Raw genomic sequence first — 22,545 nt, 5'->3', positions numbered from 1 at the left:
TGAAGTTGGCCTCTAGTGTTGTTCTCCACATTCCACTGAGTTCTTGATGAAGGCTCTTAGGGTCCTGTTGATCTTGTACAGTTCTAGACATTCCAGGATACATGTATGAGGGATAGAGTCATTGACTTTCTTGAAATCAATCCTGGTGGTGCACAGGTTGGTCAGTCGGGTTATTACTCCATCTACCAGTAGCTGGTGTTTTGCTCCACTGGTATCTCTGCCAATTTCTTTCTGGACCCCACGTGCCTGCTCAGTTAGCTGCTATAATGCCTGACAGGAGTTTCTATATTATGCAGCTGGTTCTTTGTGCTGTAGGGTGCTCGTGGAGTGCCGTCACCTTCTTTAGGTGTGTATCATGTCAGGGCCTGGTGCTGACATGATGGTGCTGTGATGGCTACCAGAGCCTGTTCAGGGAGGTCGCTGTGGTCTGCTCCTAGATCCCCCCGTCACTGAGTATTGGTGTTGTGTGTTGCATCCTCCCAGTACTGCTGTTCCAGTTTTGGTCTGTCTCCAGCTGTGCTGTTCTCATATTGTTCCCCTGCCACAGAGATTATACCTTAGATGGTTCAGTAGCTTCTATACCTGGAAGCCACTTCCAGGTATAGAAGCGACTGAACCAGCCCCTATACCATCCAAGGTATACCCCTTCAGACAGTTAGCCAAGGCTGTGAGGCTAAGTCTTTGCTTGGCAGTCTCTCAGGCTTCAGGTATGGACAGCCTGTTGTACTTCTTAGGCACTCCTTTCTTCCTCACACATTTCTGCAACCCTGATAGCTGGCTAAAAATCACACTGACTTTCTTTGGTCTCTTGTCACCACGTCACTGCAATGGCTCCCTGTTGGATGCAGAGCTAGAGATTGACAGAGGGAACATGTCTCATTCAAATGTCTGATTTTTAGGAGTTCTGCTGCTGTTCTTTCTGTTGTTGGTGTGCCATCTCATCATGCCTAAAGAGCTCTCTAAGGTCTATAGAATAAAATAAAAGAGAGGGTATGGAAAGGGATAAATAAAAAAATTGATGAGTGATAAAAAACTGCAAGTCTGTCCAGGACTGGATAAATCAGCACCAGAGGAGAACGTCTGATGCAAAAAGAATTCTAAAGAAGCACAACATTTCATCTGGATATGCAGGCAACTGATGGTGACAAGGGAGAAAGAGAGTGCTCACCTGTATGACCTGAGTATGACCTGTATATAAAAAGTAACAACTGAGGCCAAAGGTATATTTATTTATTTTTTCCCATATAATTATTTAATTTATATTCAATTTATTACATTTTTGTTGGGCTAATGTTTGAAAAAACTAATTTTCCTTGGGGGTGTCATTATCTCTACACTCTTTATCAAAGAAGATTAATTGCTTCTTTTCCAAATATATGAAAAAAAACTAACTTTGATGGCATGTACTTTTTTACACTTTTTCACATAACTGTGTCCAGTTTGTCTACTACTACCTACAACTTGGCCTTTAAGGTAATCTGTTGAAATCTGCTTTCAGAACAGACTGAATAAACAAAGATGACAGTTTAAACCTTTTGTTATTAACAGTGAATAAGGTCTAGTCTCACACTTCTGAGAAACATCTGCATTGTTTTATGTCACATTTGAAAAATCCTATTCATATTGAGTAAGTTGTACTTGCCGTCTTCACTGTAATTTACCATTATGAGATCAGCATAGGCGGGCAACGATTGGCTCCTTCCCCACGGCCTCAGAGGAAGCAGATTATCTTCAGTGGTATCTGCAGGAGATGCTGATTCATCCAGATGGCTTTCTGGAGTGACTGCACCTCCTGACAGTGAACACAGAGTGTTCTCCTCCTGCAAGGAACATGAGCGTGGGGTGAACATGAAATTTAAAATTTAAAAAAAGAGATATACATTTTCCTCTTTTAACACAGAATTACATGCAAGCATGATGCTTTCCCCTGTTTCTCAGATTTAATAAATAACTGCATTCCTACCAAGAAGGTGAATGCAGTTATTTACTGTATTCGCTTTCTTGGTTTCTTGGATGAAAAACTTAAGTGATAAAAGTTCAGTCACAGTGTGTATGAATTTTAAAGAAACTGAAAGTATTGATATGGACACTTTACAGACACAATCAAACACTCGCTTGTACCTGTAGGATCTCTTCATAGGACTGTCTGATTGAGACTTGGAGAGGATTATTCCTTTCTCCAGCCTCTTCCACCTTCCTCTTGGCCTGTTTAACGTCTTCTCTGAGCTTCCTCAGCCTCCACCTGGCTCTGGCAAGCTCCCTCTCATACTCCTCCACTTGGCTCTCCTTCTGTGCCTCCTCTGCCTGTAGAGACAAGATCTGGAAAGACAGGACACCACCAGCCCAGTGGGTTACCATTTTAAGAAAAAATAATAGCTTTTCTCACACTTGATGGCAGTTAAAGATCCTTCTAGAGCGACTGATGAGGGAAAAAGTAAAATAAGTGAGACTTAAAGGAAATAGCTGGAGAAACATTTTGCACTAATGAGGTTAACTGACAACAGGTCAGTAACATGATTGGCTTTAAAAAGAACATATTAGAGAGGAAAGTTTCTCCATGTAAACAGGGCAGAGGTTCACTGATCTACCAAAAAACTGTGTACTCTAAACTGAGAAAGCTTTGAATATTTTATCATCTGCAGTATATAATATCATCAGAAGTTTCAGAGGATCTGGAGAAATCACTGTACGCAAGAGACGAGGGGGGTAAAAAATCAGTACTGGATGCCTAAATCTGATTTGAAATGAACTGAGGTATAGTGGAAACTTGAAATTTGAAATCCTTCTTGGAAAACGTGGACACTGCATCCTCCAAACTAAATTGAAAACGCACAATTCAGCTTGTTATCGGTTTAAAAGCCTGCATCTCTGGTGGTACGGGGGCACCTGTGGTATTGGCAGTTTGCATGTCTGGGACGGCAAAGCTATAAATGTCACCTTTCTAAAGTAATGGCAGGGTTCTAGCCAGTGGTTGATCATCCGGCTGAAGGAGTGTCATGCCAGGTTGAGAATTTTAATTGGTTCGCCATTGTAACTAATTGCCATCACCACAATTAGGAAGTTGGCATGACCATTACCACTAGCAAGCGGTCATCCAATAGTGGGGGGGGGGGGGGGGGGGGGGGGGGGGGCCTGCACCTTGCCTGGTGTGGCAGATGGCAGCATTGATCTTAGAGCTTATTCCTGTGCTGCCATGTTTGGTGTCTCTGTTCCCTCTTTCAGTCCAGCTTTATCAGTGGCTTCTTCTCCTCTGTTGGTCAGCTTATTATCCCAGCAGGGTATCTGATAACCAGCAGAGCATAAGTGTTAATTGCCAGTGTCTTCCTATTCAGCAGTTGCAGCTTTCCTCATGGCCTCGTCATGGTTCCCATTTGCCTGTGGGATTCCAAGCTACTTGTAGCTGTCTTCAGTGTCAATGCTTCAATGCAAATTTGCCTTCTGTTAGTGCAGTTGTGGCCCATCTAAATGATGTAACCACAATAGTGTTTAAAGGTTGCAATTTTAAATGCCACTTTATAAGTGTTACCTTATAGCCTACATGAGTATTGAGCTTATAATCGTTTACTTTGTATAAGTAGTCCTGTTTAAATGATATTGTGGAGGAGCGGAACCTATGCGCACCTCTCAGTCCCGGCTGCATAAGCTGGTGCAACTTCCTGCTCACGCTTATACGCGGTCTGGAGAAAGACATGAGTGTTGGTGTGCTTCTTACTTCCACTCTACAATTGCTTTACAGGTCGGTATCCAGTTGAACAACTGTGAGTTAAAGCCTTAAGCTGTTCATCATGCTCGGATTGCTTAGTCACTGCGTAGGATGATCGCCGTGACTTGCGATGACTGTTTTATTGAGGATCGCTGAGCCGCGATCGGTAACGGCGGTAGAGCTGAGCCGCGCCGCTCGCTTTGCTAGTCTCGCGTTAATGATCGTCTTTCTCGCGATAATGAGCATTTTCCTCTCGACATTGAATTCACGCTTAAAATGTGGTTAAAGGGGTCGACATTATCATATTGATCACCTCATTCATATGTACATGTCTCCCAATCTCCTTTGTATAACTCCTGATGTGGCTTGATGAGTTTTATAAGCATAGAATGATGCATAGTTCCAGATTATTAGTGTTGTTGTGTTAATGCCAGACTGTCAGTGTTAACTTTATGTATTAGGGAAGTATGTTACAACCAAGAGAGTTTATAGTTAAGTAAAATTTCAAAGAGCTAAGTCCAATTATAAATGAGCTTAACATGCTTAGGCGAAAGCACAGGTGATGCACTGAGTTTTGCACTATTGAAATAGGAACCTATAGTACATTGAAACTACAGTATATATACATTGTTTACCAGCATTCCTAAGAGTCACCTGGAGGTGGAAAAGTTGTAATTGCATCTAGTTCTGTGTAATAAGAAATGAATGAGAGCAGGATGCCACTCCATTTTGATTTTTATCTATCTAGATGGTTTGTACTGGACATTTAAAGCATTGAAATGTATTGTAAATGAGTTGAAACAAAATTATTAATATACGCGGTCTGGAGAAAGACATGAGTGTTGGTGTGCTTCTTACTTCCACTCTACAATTGCTTTACAGGCACTCTTTTTGTTACCGGAGTCCCTGTGTCAGCTGGGACCTGCAACACAGTCCCCTCTGTTCTGACTACCATCCCTCTCATTGTTGCCATCAGATTACACTTCTCCAGTTTGAACAGCATTCCCAAGTTGCTGTAGATCAGTGAATTGGTGTATCTCCACTACTGGCATACATCTTAATGTTGTCCATGGCTGATGTTTGTTCCATTACATAGTTGGTAACTGTAGCCAGTCTTGTTGATGATCTGACTGCAGAACAGCAGTGGGGAGAGAGCATCTCCTTGGTGAATCCTGCACTTGATGGTGGCTTGAAGTTGGCCTCTAGTGTTGTTTTCCACATTCCCACTGAATTCCTGATGAAGGCTGTGTTGTGTTCTGTTGATCTTGTATAGTTCTAGGCATTCCAGTATCCATGTATTTGTGTGTGCAGTGGTGCAAAAAGTGGGTATGCACTATATGCAATGCATAGGGGTGCCGCGGGGGGGGGGGGGGGTTGGTGCCAAAGCCAAGGGGGGGGGGGGGGGGTGCCAAAGCCAAGGGGGAAGGGGGGGGGGGGGGGGTGCCAAAGCGATGTGGGGAAATAATTTCTCTAGTCGGCATTTTCTGTATTTAACAGCTGTGCATGATATGATCAATAACAGAGTCACGGTGCTGATTAGGCACCCCTGTGCTCCTTCACCTCCCCTCCTCCTGCCCCCCCACCCCCACCCCATTTGAATCGTGCTCTCCGGGGCACACAACAGAAAACGGAAGAGGAAGAAGGATAAAAATGTTTTTGCGATTAACAAAACTTCTCAAAGTGGTTTAAAGACAGTCGGTAAGTTATGTCATAGAAGTCTTGTATTTTATGTCAATAAATAAGTGAGATCTGCACACATGAACACAGTAAACCTTGAGAGGGTGTGTGTGTGTGTGTGTGTGTGTGTGTGTGTGTGTGTGTGTGTGTGTGTGTGTGTGGCCATGCATGTGTGAAACAGTTGCTAAGAAGCACCTGGAGTGGCTGACTGAAAGCCAGACAGACCTGAACCCCAAGGACCCCCAGATAGGACTAGTCCCATGCAACTACTGGCCAAGAACCTGCCTCAGCACAACATGGAATCTCCTGTCAGATATCATTGCAGCTAAGACTGTAAGACAAGACTGACCAACCTGTGCACTGCTTGAATTGATTACAGGCCTATGACTCAATGCTAAATACATGGATACTGGAATGCCTAGAACGGTACACGATCAACAGGACCCTAAGAGTCTCCAGGGACTGAATGTGGTTGTGGAACACTAGAGGCCAACTTCAAGCCATCTACACAAATGACCATCAACTGAGGGATTTACTGAGGAGATCCTCAATCCCCACTGCTGTTCTGCATAGGCCTGAAGCCCCTCAGCCAGATCATTAACAAGACTGACTATGGATATTGACCACAGAATGGAGCAAACATCAGCCACGTACTCTACATGGATGACATCAAGCTGTATGCCAGGACTGAATGAGATATTGATTCACTGATCCACACCACACGGATCTACAGTAATGACATCAGAATTTCATTTAGACAAGAGAAGTGTAGTTATAAGGTAACAAAGAGATCGAAGGCAATCATAACTGAGGGCACTGTGCTACCAGAAGACAACATGCAGACATTTAGGACCGCTGTAAGTACTTTGAAATTCCACAGGCAGATGGAAACCATGTAGAGCAGGGGCGTCCAAACTTGCGGCCCGCGGGCCACTTCCGGCCCCGCCCACTTCCGGTCCGCGAATTGATGTCAAAAATAACACACAATTTGGACCTTTAAGTTACTTTTTGACATTTTGCCTTCCCTTCCAATTAAGGGGGTTAAGCGAAACCCCTCTACCCCTGATGTAGAGGTATCTAGGAAAGCTGCAATGATAAATGGAGTGGTTCTTATATAGTGCTTTTCTACTCTATGTTGAGCACTCAAAGCATTTTACACAACATGCCTCATTCACCCATTCACACACATTCATACAAGCACTTCTTTCTAAGCTTAAGTGCTTACAATCCATCCCACTTTGGATAAAGCAGCCCTTATTAGTAGAAATCTGGCCAAATTTATTAACCCCCCACCCCCGCCCCCAACTATCAAGTATTGAACCAAGAAGCAGAGCTGCAGTCTTACACATCTCTCTGCAGCTGCTTTCCTCTTTTTATTCCCCAAACTCCATCCCCATACTGCTCCCAGACCACAAAAATCAGCAAAAAATATTTTAGCATGAAAAGTTACCAAAAAGGATAATATAGCATCCTCAACTGCTCGAAAGAGTAAAACAGTTAAGTGTGAATTGTTAAATATTACGTTTCTCTCTTCCAAGTCTCTGTTAGTAAATGATTTAATAATTGGTCAACATATTGATTTATTTTGCCTTACAGAGACCTTGTAACACCACGATGAATATGTTAATAAATCAACACACCCAAGTCATACTAACTGTCAGAATCCTCAAAGCACAGGCTGAGGCAATTTTCCACTCCAGTTTATTAATCAACCAAAGACCCAGACAGAGGTTTAGTTCATTTGAAAGCCTGACTCTTAGCCTGGTCCACACTAATGGGAAAACTCAAAAAACTGTTTTATTTGTTGGTATCTATTGTCCACCTGGTCCTGGTTTCTATCTGATTTCTCAGACATTTTCCATCTGATTTTATCTGAAAACCCCCTCCTGTCTGATCATTTCTTAATAACATTTAAATTTACAATGGATTACACAATAGTGGGTTATAAATTTCATTACAGTAGATTTCTGAAAGTGCTAAGTTACTAAGGATATAATTCTTCCACTGTTATCTTCAATTTGTTCATGTAAATGGGGAGTCTTCTTCACACACTGAGGTTCATTATGGAGTTCCACAGGGTTCTGTGCTAGGACCAATTCTATTTACATTATACATGCTTCCCTTAGGCAGTATTATTGGAAAGCATTGCATCGAATTGCATCAATTTTCATTGTTAACCAGCTTTATCTATCAATGAAGCCAGATGACACACATCAATTAGTTAAACTGCAGGAATGTCTTAAAGACATTAAGGCCTGGATGACCTCTAATTTCCTGCTTCTAAATTCAGATAAAACTGAAGTTCTTGTACTTGGCCCCACAAATCTTAGAAACATAGTGTCTAACCAGAGCCTTCAGCTTTCAGGCGCCTCTTCTGTGGAACCAGCTCCCAGCTTGGATTCAGGAGACAGACACCATCTCTATTTTTAAGATTAGGCTTAAAACTTTCCTTTATGATCAAGCTTATAGTTAGGGCTGGATCAGGTGACCCAGAACCCTCCCTTAGTTATGCTGCTATAGGCCTAGGCTGCTGGGGGGTTCCCATAATGAGTGTTTCTTTTTCATTCACCTCTTTTCACCTTGTGTTCATACACCACTCTGCATTTAATCATTAGTTAATAATATCTATCTCTCTTCCACAGCATGTCTTGTGTCCTGTCTCCCTCCCCTCACAGCAGATGACCCCCCCTCCCTGAGCCTGGTTCTGATGGAGGTTTCTTCCTGTTAAAGGGAGTTTTTCCTTCCCACTGTCACCAAGTGCTGCTCATAGGGGGTCGTTTTGACTGTTGGGTTTTCTCTGTATTATTGTAGGGTCTTTACCCACAATACAAAGCGCCTTGAGGCGACTGTTTGTAGTGATTTGGCGCTATAGAAATAAAATTGAATTGAATTAAATTTTCTTCAGTGCCATATGCCATCACAATGCAGAGCAGCCATCTGAACTCTACTCCCACATAGGTCAATTATGTCATTATTTTATTAATATTTTATTATTATGACTCAGTTTATGAGCTGAGTATTCCTTTAACCTTAACTAGTAATAATTTATTGAATTTCTTCACCCATCCATTCTCTTCTGCTTATCCTGTTCAGGGTCACAGGGGGGCTGGAGCCTATCCCAGCTGTCATAGGGTCAGAGGCAGGGTACACCCTGAACAGGTCACCAGCCTGTTGCAGGTCTAACACAAAGAGACAGACAACCATTCACACCTATGGGCAATTTAGTTTCACCAGTTAACCTAACCCCAGTAACTGCATGTCTTTGGATTGTGGGAGGAAACCCACGCAGACACAGGGAGAACAAACACAGAAAGGCCCGGGCCAAGGTGGATTTGAATCCAGACCTTCTAGCTGTTCTTCTAGCTGTGAGGTGCAGTGCTAACCACCACACCACCATGCTGAATTTCTTCACAATTAAAATTTTAAACAGAAAAAAATTACTCACTGACATGCCATTAAGCACAGCAAGGTTAAGAACAACTGATATTTACTTAGATTCTTTCTTCCCTTTTGATCTTTTAGCTAACATCAATAATTTCTTCCTCTAAACCAGTGGATCCCAAAGTCAGGAGTGCAGTGGCCCACTTAAGAACAAGAAAATCCCAGTCCCTACCCCCAGTTGTCCAATAACATCGGATTGTGAAATTTTCCTGGCTAGAAGCCTGTCTTCACTCTTATCCTAATAAAGTGGTTCTCAAATCCAGGCCTCGTGGCCCAGTGTCCTGCAGGTTTTAGATGTGTCTCTGCTTCAATACACCTGAGTCAAATATAGAAGTCATTAGCAGGACTCTAGAGAACTTGACTACATACTGAGAAGGTAATTCAGCCATTTGATTCAGGTGTGTTGGATCAGGGACACATCTAAAACCTGAAGGACACTGGGCCATGAGGCCTGGATTTGAGAACCACTGTCCTAATACAAGCGAAAGTGATGAATTTCCTTGAAATTTTGATTCAAAAAACATAAATAACACAGGCTGTTGGCCACTACACTAATAAAAATGATTCTGCGGTGAAGTAAATCTAACATAACTGAATCTGTGAAATCAACAATAAAAATCAAGTTAGTATCTTTACACAAATATACATAGTAATGAGGTCAAAAACATTTGTTCAAGATACAAGACATTGTAAGTTTTTTCAGAAAATAAATTGTTCAAGTACTAGGTGCCAATCTTTTTAAGTTCATTCACACAACAAAAAATAATCTTGTTATCTTTACTGCGTTTCATCTGCGTTGTTCATTTGGTATAGACCCTTTTCACATGACGTTACAAAACTTCCGTTTGGCCCCAATGATGGGGATCTTTACTTCCGGTGGATGGAGTTTACGCAGTCTAATACATTTGCCACAAATACGGTTTTAGGATATACTATGACATGCAGACAACACGTTCAAAGCTGGACAAAGGCTACAAATTCTTCATTGAACGTCATGGAGGTACATGTTTTTGTCTTTTTCTGCCTATTAATTAATATGCTAGGATAGCATTAGTCAGTTTGTTAGCTAGCTAACATTAAGTGACCTTTCTGCTTTGCAAATAGAACGTCTTTAGGCTCTAATCTTGATCAGGTCCTTATAGTATAGACCAGGGTTGCAACATGGTTGCAACATTTTATAAATATATAAACACACACACACACACACACACACACACACACACACACACACACACACGTATATATATATATTATATATATATATATATATATATATATATATATATATATATATATATATATATATATATATGAGCCCCCAGCTATTTAAAGATGGTAATGCATTTCTAAGATAAACATAAGAGTGAATAGTAGGTATTGCTTTCCATATATGCCTTGTATATTATCTTTGCCAATTTATGATAAAATTTTACTATTAAAATTTTCAGCAGCTTAAACTAAGTATTAAAAGAGTTATTTTGTACAGGGAGGTGATTAGTGTGACTGTCATAGTATGAAAGGTCACATGACATAATGAAATCTATGTTGAAATTGACATATCTCACTTTGAAGGTCCTCTTCCAGATCCTCACATCATGGCCAGCAGGGAGAAACACTTCCACTACCAGGGATATGCAAGTTGCTGCATGGACTTGAAGGGGATGAGGAGCTGATCCTCTCAGTGAGACAGGGGCTTGATCATTTCTATCATGACATCTACATGGATGTCTTCTTAAGTTGTAAACCCTGAGGAATGTAGGTTAATATTGAAATGCAGTTGATATGTCTTTCGTAAATACATTTTCTCTGCCAATGCAAAATTGACTTAAATTGTGTATGTACTTCACACACACACACACACACACACACACACACACACACACACACACACACACACACACACACACACACACATATAGTTTTTTCTTTTTTTTAAACAATCATTGCTCCATGTACAGTGTTTAATAGAATTATTAAATGTGTGCAATAAACTGCCACAGACACACAGCCTGATTGGTTGTATTTTATGTTTCCTTTGTTCTACCCATGGAAGCCACTTTAATCTCAGTTCTTTTATTTAGCTTGTATTTTGTATAATAGCTTGAGCTAGCTATTTGATTCATGGAACTCCTGTTGAAGCCAGGGAGCAGAACTGAACACATGAGTCAACAGTTCTTTACTCTGTTGCCTGTTTTACTTGTCAAATATTTCTAGAAGATTCAAATGATTCGTTCTCCTTTGATAGGAGAAAGTTTGGGGAAAAAGCATCTTTTTTTTTATACGTGCTGTTTTGATTTGCAGTAGTATGTGTTTCTAATCTGATACGGAAAAAAGATCCTGATGGCTTGTAAGCCTTTCCTCCTTTTGTTTGTTACCCCTCTTTTTGCTTTCATACTACACATCTTTGTCAATTGGTCTGGCACTTCTAGGGAAGACAAAATTTCTGTTTTTTTGGTATGTTGTTCACATATTTGCATATTCAAAATAAAACAAGTTGCTCAAAAAAGTGATAATTTCTGACATGAGAAATGCTTTTTTCCCCCCAATATCACTCCTTTTCTTATGAAGTTTTTGTCATTATTAGGCATGCAATTCAGATAAGACTGAATACATATTCAATATGAAATCCATCCATCCATCCATTCGCTTCCGCACATCCCGTTAAGGGTCGCGGGGGGGCTGGAGCCTATCCCAGCTGTCATAGGGCGAGAGGCAGGGTACACCCTGAACAGGTCGCCAGCCTGTTGCAGAGCCAACACAGAGTGACAGACAACCTTTCACACTCACATTCACGCACTCAGTCACACCTATGGGCAATTTAGATTAGCCAATTAACCTAACCCCAGTAAGTGCATGTCTTTGGAATGTGGGAGGAAACCGGAGTACCAGGAGGAAACCCACACAAGCACGGGGAGAACATGCAAACTCCACACAGAGAGAGGGAGAGGCCTGGGCCAAGGTGGAATCGAACCCAGGCCTTGCAGATGGTATTCTAACTGTGAGGCAGCAGTGCTAACCACTGCACCACCGTGCTCCCTCAATATGAAATGCTACTTTAAAAACTCTCATTTTGTTAGGAATAGTAAAATAGTGAATAGAATCTGTATTTGTGCTCAATCTCAAGGTTTCAAGGTTTCTTTATTGTCATATATATGTAAACATATAATGAAAACATATAATGAAATTTTGCGTTCCAGAACACTCATCCAAGAAATACAAAAAAAGAAGCAAACAGGGGGGACAGGTGTCCTGAGGTCATGCAGCTGACTTGCAGCGCTACCTTTAGCAGAGAGACAGAAAGAGATACACTGGGATAGTTAGGTTCAAAAAAATCATCTCATATTGTATTCATTAAAAACACCGTACGAGGTTCCAAAAAACACCTCAGCAAAAGCATATTTGCACATTTAAAGCCAGGATAGCAATATGGTGGGTAAGGTCAGGGTCAGGAGGGGATGCAGACGGAGACGAGAGGGTGGGGGCATTGTGGAGCCAGATGCCAGCTCCTAGCCAAAACAGTTCGCTGATAGTGGTGGAAGTTCATCAGCGGCCGTGGTACACCAGATCCAGCTTCACAAATCACAGAGAGGGCTGAGGGGGAGAGCGACCATCACACATAGTCCTGGAGAGATATGATTGCCGGCCCAAGGCCGGCTAGGGAGCCGAATTCCTGATAATGCAGATGTTGTTTTGGAACAGGCTGCTTGTTTTTTTCCAACAGCCTTCAGTCTCACTGGGAAACCATTCAATAAATCCAATAATCCAAATTCATTAGTTACCGTCCTCACTGTGCAGAACCGAACCTTCTCTACAGATCGAAACCCTCTCGCCTGCGAGCACGTTCTACTCACCAACCCTACGGCTCAGGTCCACCCTGCTTTGAGTCTGAGTCTGTACGGCTCTGGACAGGCCATCCACCTGGGTCGGCAGCCTCTGCAGATGTCGAACTGCCGCCCAGATTTTCTTGATTTCCCGGTAAATCAGGTATCCTCCGAGCCCAAACAGAAAAGATACCGCTACCAAATGGCCGAATATGTAGGCGTCTTCCACGTCTTCAACCTCGAGGGCCGAGAAGCACACAGGTCTCCACGAGCTCCAAGAATCGATGACTATCCAACCGGGTCTGTTCCACTCGGACACGCAGGCTCCCCTTTCCCCGATCTCATAGTGGAAAAAATTCGATCAATGGTGGTGAAGGCCCAGTTTGCCAGATCCATGTTGCTCTTAATCTTATTCTTATTCGGACAGTGTGTAAGAGACGCTCTCACAGCAAGCGGAGAGATGGGGAGGGCAGGGAGAGAGATAGATAGAATACGGCCGTCTTCGTCAAGAGCAGGAAGAGAACAATCTGTTATAAATTCAATAAATTTCACTTTCAGAAATAATTTTAGATATCTAAAAAAATATATATGAATACAAATGAAATTAGCTGTGGCTCAGGTTGTAGAGCAGGTCACCTACTGATCGGAAGGTCAGTGGTTCGATTCCTGGCTGCTCTGGGCTGCATGCCAAAGTATCCTCCAAGATACTGAACCCCAAGTTGCTCTCCGACGCAAGCGTTGGAGTGTGAATGTCATGAAAGTGCTTGTGTGAATTGGTGAATGTAAAAGTGTTGTATGAGTGCTCAGACAGAGTAGAAAAGTGCAATATAAGAACTAGTCCATTTACCAAATTGTTTTGCTTTACATGTACATGCAAAAATCAAGTTAATTCTACTTAAGAAAAATCATTAAATACATTTAACAAAGTTAAGTAATTTATACAAAAGTTTTTTGTTTGATCTACATAGTGAAATGAAGTTGGTTTTACATGCTAATTTAATTTGCAACATTGAAAAAGTTGAGTGATTTATATAAAGTTTAGTTTTGCTTAATCTACCTGACAAAATTAACTTCACTTTACTTGGATTTTATATTTCATGTAAAGAAATAAGTAAGTACTTTAAACACAGAACAGTCTTGCTTGGTCAACATAAATAAATTATGCAAATAGTTGCCTTAATTTTATTATGTAGATAGGGCAGGATATTTTTATCAGTGTAATAATACCCACTCATATGTAAAGTGCTGATGCCAATTTGTGACCCACTTGCCACTGCGAAACAAACTTCAATACAAGAGCAGTAAATTTAAGCCAGAGTAATGAGTAATATCACACACTAACCACCTCCTATTACCATTGTGTAATAGGTAATTTATTACACAATGCTCTTATCAATGTGTCTATTAGACCCCAATCCTACAACACTGGTCAAAGATGTTTCACCATTAATCAACTTCAATTTTAAATACAGTTAATTTATCTTAATAACAGACTACATACCACAGGCTTTTAAGTTGGTGGTAATTAAACAATTTCTTAAAAGGTTTTACTGCTTTTACTTGACCCAGCTGTCTTAGCTAATTATAGGCCAATCTCCAACCTTCCTTTTCTCTCAAAGACTCTTGAAAGAGTAGTTGTAAAACAGCTAACTGATCATCTGCAGAGGAACGGTTTATTTGAAGAGTTTCAGTCAGGTTTCAGAATTCATCACAGTACAGAAACAGCATTAGTGAAGGTTACAAATGATCTTCTTAGAGCCTCTGACAGTGGACTCATCTCTGTGCTTGTCCTGTTGGACCTCAGTGCAGCTTTGATACTGTTGACCATAACATTTTATTACAGAGATTAGAGCATACTATAGGTATTAAAGGTACTGCACTGCAGTGGTTTGAGTCATATTTATCTAATAGACTCCAATTTGTTCATGTAAATGGGGAGTCTTCTTCACACACTAAGGTTAATTCTGGAGTTCCACAGGGTTCTGTGCTAGGACCAATTCTATTTACATTATACATGCTTCCCTTAGGCAGTATTATTAGAAGGCATACTGTACTATACATTTTCATTACTAAGCTGGTGATAGCCAGTTTTATCTAGCCATGAAGCCAGATGACACAACAATTGAGAGGTAAGATCAAATGCACTTTGAATTACCATAATTACGCAGCTGTTTATCTTATCAGAAAAATTCAGATGCCTTCTGAAAGCAGAGAAATTGCACTTCAGGGTTAATAGTTTTATTTCCATAACTCCTGGTGGAAGTCTGTGAATGGCAGCACTTCAACAGTGCCGAATGACCCATCTGCGGGCCTGTGGTAAATAAAGGGTTTAAATCGCAGGAATGTCTTAAAGACATAAAGGCCTGCATAACCTCTAATTTCCTGCTGCTAATCTCAGAATAAACTAAAGTTATTTTACTTGGCCCTACAAATTTTAGAGACATGGTCTCTACTTACTCTGCAGATGTCTCTGGCATTACCTTGGCCTTCTAGGCTGGACTACTGTAATTCATTATCAGGCTGTCCTAAAAGCTCCCTGAAAAGCCTTCAGTTGATCCAAAATGTTGTAGTTAGAGTACTGACAGGACTAAAAAGATATTTCTCCCATATTGGCTTCTCTTCATTGGCTCCCTGTTAAATCCAGAATTTAATTTAAAATCTTCTTCTCACATGAAGACTTTATAGTACCATATTACCCCAATAGAGAAGTTAGGGTTAGGGTTAGCGTAACTCTAACCCTCCCTGCAGAAATTCTGATAGATATCAGGATTCCCGATTGTGGTTTGGTAAGAAACTTATCAATGTTTGTGGTGTGATGCTCATGTAATCTGTTATGTTGTAAACTGGTTGGATGTCCTTTGGCAATGAAACTTTGATTGCACAAAATAATGCTGATTACATTTTGCAGAGATCTGCAATGTGATTATAACACTTGGTCTGTACGCCTGACCCGATGAGGAAAAATCAAACAGTGCCTGACGTCAGCCTGTCAGTCCAGTGTATTACCAGCGCACCTGACAAACAGGCTCTTCACCTCACATTCCTCATTTATAAAGTGCTTTACAAACCTGAGCATTATGACTCATAGCTGCATTTTCCCATTTCAGTACAGCTAGCCAGCCATAAAGAACCACTTACTGCTGAGCCTCTGTTTCATAACATAAATCTGTTTGCTGCAGCCAGGGGATATAGAAAAGTAACCACCTTAGACTGCTTTTTAATTTTAGTTTCCTTGTTTTCCACTGCGTTATTGATTCTGTCACAAGTTAGCTAAAATAAACTAATGTCTATTAGTGGCAACCAAGCAACCAACCTCATGACATCACAAAATGGTGCTACACATGTTTTAAAAACTTTAACTTCAAACATTATTATTATTATGTCTTAGTTTCCCTTTAACACTTTTAGTTAGGGCTGGATCAGGTGACCCTGAAATCCTCCCTTAGTTATGCTGCTATAGGCCTAGGCTGCTGTGGGGGGGGGGTTCCCATGATGCACTGAGTGTTTCTTTTCATTCACCTCTTTTTACTTTGTTTATACCCCACTCTGCATTTAATCATTAGTTATTATTAATCTCTCTCCCCCCCCCCTCAGCAGATGACCCCCCCTCCCTGAGCCTGGTTCTGATGGAGGTTTCTTCCTGTTAAAAGGAGTTTTTCCTTCCCACTGTCACCAAGTGCTGCTCATAGGGGGTTGTCTGACTGTTTTCTACCTTACAATATAAAGCACCTTGAGGTGACTGTTGCTGTGATTTGGCACTATATAAATACAGTATAATTGAGTTGTTCTCCAAAGATCCACACAGTATGTACTCTCAGCTACAAGGGACAAGTAGCACAACGAAGACCCACCCAGAGCTGAAACTGAACAATGAAGACAGGGGTGTCACACAACACCAGTGCCAAATGGCTGCTGGAACTAAGAGCAGATCACAACACGACATTCAACATCAAGTCTCTGGAATGAAGAGCTGGACAACACCAGGACCCGACATGAACCATACTTGTTGGCTGAGGAACCTAACAGCACTCCACGATCACCTGGCAGCACAAATAAGGGTTCTGCTAACAGCAGGTATTCATCCAGTCTGGATAACACAGGGCGGAACAATCCTGATCATGAATGATCCCAACACCATCGAATTACCTACCTCTCCACAACATGGAAGTCAATACATGAGTCAATAAGTGAGCACAGCTCAAAAGGGCATTGAAGAGAGGAGAATAAGGAAGACTAAACAACTCTCCGGCTAATCACATGACTTTTGAGGCCACCATTTGTATTTGTGTGTTGTGTGGAATTAGGCTTAGTGTGTTTTGTATCCAAAGGTTTCTTGAATGTCTGCAAGAATGACCACCAGGTGCTCGATTTTGCTGTGCTGTGAACTGAAGCAATAACAGGGAGATCTCTCTTGACCCCAGGATGGGTCAGAAGTACAGATTTCAATTTCCTACAAAAAGAGAGGTGAGCGATAAATGCGGCGAGTCATTAAGTCATAATTTAATTTAGGTTTTGCTGACAACTGACTGATAATAGAAAAATAATGTAATGTACTCACATTTATGCATTTTCTAGTCTTACTAACCATTTGAAGCACTTTAGACTACAAGGCACATTTAACCATCCAAGCATTTTAACTACCTTACATCCAGTTGTGCAGTGGTTCCTGCTGCTGCCTGCTGCTGTCCTAGATTCAGTAGCATACTGTGTGAATGTTGAAAACATACTGAGTACATACTGTCAGAGTGCAGTTGTACTGTTGATCATTACCTGCTGACTTTCTTCATAGCACAGCTGTCTGGTTGCCTTTATTTGGTGAATCAGTTTCTCTTTGTGTTTCTCTAATTTAACTAGGGTCTCCTCCAGCTCCTTGCGGTCTGACTTCTGCTCCTGAAGTTCCAAGTTTTCCACTGCCACTGCATTCTCCAGCTCCTGCACACAATCACACGTAAAGACACAGTTAAGAACTGCAGAATGATTTCCACTGTGGAATGATTCACGCACACACAGACAAACAGGTGCAGGTGAAACACCACATGATCCTAAAATTAAGTTACAAGTGACCTGTCAGTGGCTTTAATGTTGCAGACACATGTTTAGACATAAATTCAACAAACTGGCAGCATGAACTCAAGAACCGTGTCTCAGTTTTTAGACACAAAAAGGTCTATACACTATTTAGCTCCCTCTTTTCAAAGTAGAGCTTTTTTGTTTGTTAGACTATTTACCTGGCACCACAATTGCTACTGGCTGTGCACACACTTGGCCTTTTCCTTCAGTTTATAGAGAAACCACCAACATCTGAAGGTTTCAGGGACCAGGAGGGTCCAAGATTTACTCAGCTGGCAATCCAGATTTGCACTGAGTGTGTATCTACAGATTCATCGTTGTGAGACTAGTCCTACAGCATCGTGACATCACGTGACAGCGTCATGGGAAATGCAGTGATGAAAGGGTCCCAAACTGGAAACCCTACAACCACACACATACACACAAATGATAAAAGGTGCTGTTCAAACCATTTGACAAATGAACAACACAAGACACACCACGCAAATGTATAAAAGCACATGCACACAGATTCACATACACACACACACACCAGTGCTAGGTGCTGCGGTCTTCTTACTCTGATCTCGGCTGTCTTGGCGAGGATTCTCTCATCAGTCTCCATGATGTCGGTGTCCCTGGGAGATGACCAGCAAAGAAGGCAGGAATGTTTAAGGAGGGAAGAGAGGGAGCACTCATTCTTCCAGTCTGCTTTTCCTTCATCGTGCCCTCCTTCCCATGATCCCTCTGTTTTTTCCTGCTGTACTGCTGGCTCCTCCATTGCTGCCCCTCTCTAGCTGTCGCTACACTGCAGAGGAGGCGGAGCTCCCTCTGTTAACGTGCCAGTGCCTGTATGCGTGTGTGCGACTGTGCTGATCAGTACACACAGGCAGAATGCACCAGTGTGATAACAGAAAGAGAGAGGGGAGATGAGTCAGACAGAAGAGAATTAAAACAGTAGTGCAGGCTTATCCATCCGTGGAAGAACGCCCATTCCTCTCCCAGTCTCTACCCTTCACGTTTTTCCTCTTCCTTAATTTCCTATCACACCCCTCCCCCTCTCCATCACCACTGGCCTCTGCAGTATGCTTCAGTTCATACACAACACACAGTGTGTGAGAGCCATTCATAAAAATCCCTGAGCACAGCAGCAGCCGTCTGCACAGGCAAACATTACTGATGAATCAATATTCATTCTGTCCTACTTCAATAACCGGCCACAATCAGATTTTAATCTGATGGTTTCATTTTACCACAAGTAACATTTAACAGTGTAGCACAGAGCATCAAGAGCAACTATATTAAAGTGAGCTTTCATTAACAGACAGTGCCACCCTGCTCACTGTCAGCTGTTGACCGGCACCCACACTGCATTCTCAGGAATCCTGTCTCCTTAAAATTATGTTTCCATACAACTAAAATGCATAAGTAGTTTTTCCTGCACGTGTCAGTTTCGCTGTAATCAACACATCTTTGTTATTTCTTCTCTATCATATCACAGAAGATGATGAGGGAGCTTCTAATGTTGTTTCCTTCCAAATAAAACTGAAAATGCAGTTTAGTTGTTTTTGAACATGATTTCACTGCCAAACTAACAAAGGTTTTTCCTCCACAGAACATAAGATTTTCTGGCATTCTCCTCTTACTTTGTGTGTTCTTGGATCATCCTCTGCAGCTTTCACACATGTGAGCAACTAAAAAAAAAACATTTTTTTTAATCATTTAAGATGTCTTTAAGTTCTCCTATTTCCTGAAATTATAGCTAAGATTAACCCTTTCATGCATAGTGGTCACTACAGTAGACGGCTGTTCAAAGCTGTTCTCTTGTATATGCCTGTGTTTTGTTGTTATTGTTGCATATCAGTCAACACAGTGGATGCTTGTGCATCATCCCATACACTGCTACCCATTGGCCAGTCATGGGGAGTTGTTTCTTTTTAATTTTTATGTGTTATTCGAATGTCATTATCAGAATCAGAATTAGTCAATATTAGTGATAGTGACAGTTGATCTAAGGATGCAATATCATTTTCTATTATTGGTGTGTTAAATACACATTTCTCTGGTTGAAAAGCCAAATGCATGGTGTCCAGCTGAGTGGACATATTTGTAACTCCATGAGAAATAGGTTCATAAACAAAATTTTAATTGCATTTTTTTCTTGCCTGAAGAGAAATAAAAACATTCAAAAAAAAGATATTTTGACTGAACATAATTCATGCATCAGAGGGCTAATTCAGGAGCTAGCCTTAACTAGCTAGGGTGCAGTCACTGCAGCTTATTAGTTTTTACAGGAGTTATCGTTCTTAGGTTTCCCCATAAATAATTACATCCTTTGTGGTATAAGCCTATTCACATCCATGGTTACGTGACGTGTTGTTCAATCAGGTATGGGTCCTTTACCTTTTAAACTCGTGTATGTTATCAATCACCTCATGGTGCTATCAACTCAAGAAACAGCATGCAGTGCAGTGTTTAGGATTTCCAACCCTCACTATGGCCTCTGTGTGGGGAGGCTGCATGCTCTTCCTGTGCCTGCCCAGGTTAATTGCTGTTAATTGTTGGGTTAATTGGTGATTCTAAATTGCCTGTGGATGTGATGGTACCAGAGATAAACTGTTTATTTTATACACTTTAAAGCACTATGAGAATGTATGATCATTGCAGTCTGCAGTATGAGCAATTTCTAATGGACAGCTATCCTGTCACTATGATTTGTGATGATGGCCATGACTGTAACTACAGCAGTGCTAATGGTTGGCCCAGTTACTGAGAATTTCCTCATTCATTATTCATATACTGATGCTTCATTTGATAAGCAGCACACTTTAACTGTTGTGGCCTCTTATGAATTATTTAAGTAAGAATAGTTTAAAGAGCTTTAAATTAACAAAGATCATTTCTGAAAACACAAATTCTATTAGTGAAAACTGCAGATGTGTAATTGAATCCCCTCAGCAGCTGGGTCTGCTGCCATGGATACAATTCACTTTAAAGCCTGAGACAGTTTTGCTTCAGACTGACTGAAAACTTTGAGCACTGCCTGTCCTGCTGGCATAAGCAGAATACTAACTGATATCTGAGCTGGTTTCTGAGTCCATTCAGAGACTTTATATTGTTTTAGACTGAATTCTGTGAAATGAAATACCCCAAAATAGCTGACTCAGACCACAGTCCCTCTCTCTTTCTTCTTTATGAAATTAAAACAAAGGCATCCATGCTGACTCAAATAACCTGGCGTCCTAAAAACCCTCTCACAAACTGTTAGCTATCAAGAAAGAAAATGTTAAATCCACTTCAGAGAGATTAGATCAGTGGTTCTCAAACTTTTTACAATGAGCACCACCTCAGAAAGCATTTGGCCCCTCAAGTACCACCATTACAACCAGCATTAAAATACTGCAACATTGGTCTATTAAACTACATGTAAAAACTTAGCACAAAAAGTAAGGAAGTAAGGGTTACGTCGATTATTTCTTTATTATAACGATGCTTCTTGGCAATAAATCTTATACTCTTGGAAAGCCTATTTATTTGTGGAGCCACATTTCATTTAAGGAAAATGCATTTGTGTGTTGAGCAGCAGAGGATGTGGGCCAAAACTTTTCTTCCAATTCGCATATTAATCTTAAAATCATGAAGACCTATGTGTACCACTAGAGGGAGCCCATGCACCACATTTTGTAAACCACTGGATTAGTTCATTTCTGTCACATATTTTGTCTTTGTTGGACCATATTGTATAATGTTGTATAACAACTGCACAGCATTTTACTTGACTGGCAGAGTATTTATGAGATAAAATTTCTAACTCTACATCAAATGACTCTGGGATGTGAAAGTTTATGCTTGGAGCGACAAAGCTAAATGAAATCATCAGCCAAACCCTGCTGAGCTCTTTATCACTTGGCAGATAGATTCTGTCCCATGAGGGTCTAACAGTGTGTGTATTCATCCACATGTGTAACTGCTGTTCAGGTCTCTGGAATGTTCTCAGTTTAATACACCTAATGATTAAATGCAGAGTGTGGAATAAACAGAGTGAAAAGAGGTGAATGAAAAGAAACGCATTGTAGGAACCCCCCCAGCAGCCTAGGCCTATAGCAGCATAACTAAGGGATGGTTCAGGGTCACCTGATCCAGCCCTAACTATAAGCTTGATCATAAAGGAAAGTTTTAAGCCTAATCTTAAAAATAGAGAGGGTGTCTGTCTCCTGAATCCAAGCTGGAAGCTGGTTCCACAGAAGAGGGGCCTGAAAGCTGAAGGCTCTGCCTCCCATTCTACTCTTAAGTATCCTAGGAACCACAAGTAAGCCAGCAGTCTGAGAGCGAAGTGCTCTGTTGGGGTGATATGGTACTATGAGGTCTTTGTGATAAGATGGGGCCTGATTATTCAAGACTTTGTATGTGAGGAGAAGGATTTTAAATTCTATTCTAGATTTAACAGGGAGCCAATGAAGAGAAGCCAATATGGGAGAAATCTGCTCTCTCTTTCTAGTCCCTGTCAGTACTCTAGCTGCAGCATTTTGGATCAGCTGAAGGCTTTTCAGGGAGCTTTTAGGACAGCCTGATAATAATGAATTACAATAATCCAGCCTAGAAGTAATAAATGCATGAATTAACCTTTCAGCATCACTCTGAGAAAGGATGTTTCTAATTTTAGAAATATTGCACAAATGCAAAAAAGCGGTCCTACATATTTGTTTAATATGTGCATTGAAGGACATATCCTGGTCAAAAATGACTCCAAGATTTCTCACAGTGTTACTGGAGGCCAAAGTAATGCCATCCAGAGTAAGTATCTGGTTAGTCACCATGTTTCTAAGATTTGTGGGGCCGAGTACAAGAACTTCA

At 41.1% G+C, this 22,545-nt stretch overlaps 1 protein-coding gene across 1 annotated transcript in view; it reads right to left on the bottom strand.

Moving 5' to 3' along the window:
- LOC115777470 (uncharacterized) overlaps positions 1 to 18,469 on the bottom strand; it is a 45,130-nt gene extending 26,661 nt beyond the window's left edge. Inside the window, exons 1-4 of the mRNA XM_030725377.1 lie at positions 18,272 to 18,469; positions 17,413 to 17,574; positions 2,122 to 2,319; positions 1,662 to 1,820 (exon numbers count right to left, since the gene is read on the bottom strand). Coding sequence (XP_030581237.1) covers positions 1,662 to 1,820; positions 2,122 to 2,319; positions 17,413 to 17,574; positions 18,272 to 18,316 — 564 coding nt within the window. The 5' untranslated portion in view covers positions 18,317 to 18,469. The remainder of the gene's footprint in view (positions 1 to 1,661; positions 1,821 to 2,121; positions 2,320 to 17,412; positions 17,575 to 18,271) is intronic.
- Between the last annotated feature and the right edge of the window lie 4,076 nt (positions 18,470 to 22,545).

This window comes from Archocentrus centrarchus, unplaced genomic scaffold (genome assembly GCF_007364275.1).
Source record: "Archocentrus centrarchus isolate MPI-CPG fArcCen1 unplaced genomic scaffold, fArcCen1 scaffold_54_ctg1, whole genome shotgun sequence".
NCBI lineage: Eukaryota > Metazoa > Chordata > Actinopteri > Cichliformes > Cichlidae > Archocentrus > Archocentrus centrarchus.
The sequence above is the reverse complement of the archived record's forward strand: the minus strand, read 5'-3'. Positions and strand labels throughout refer to the sequence as shown.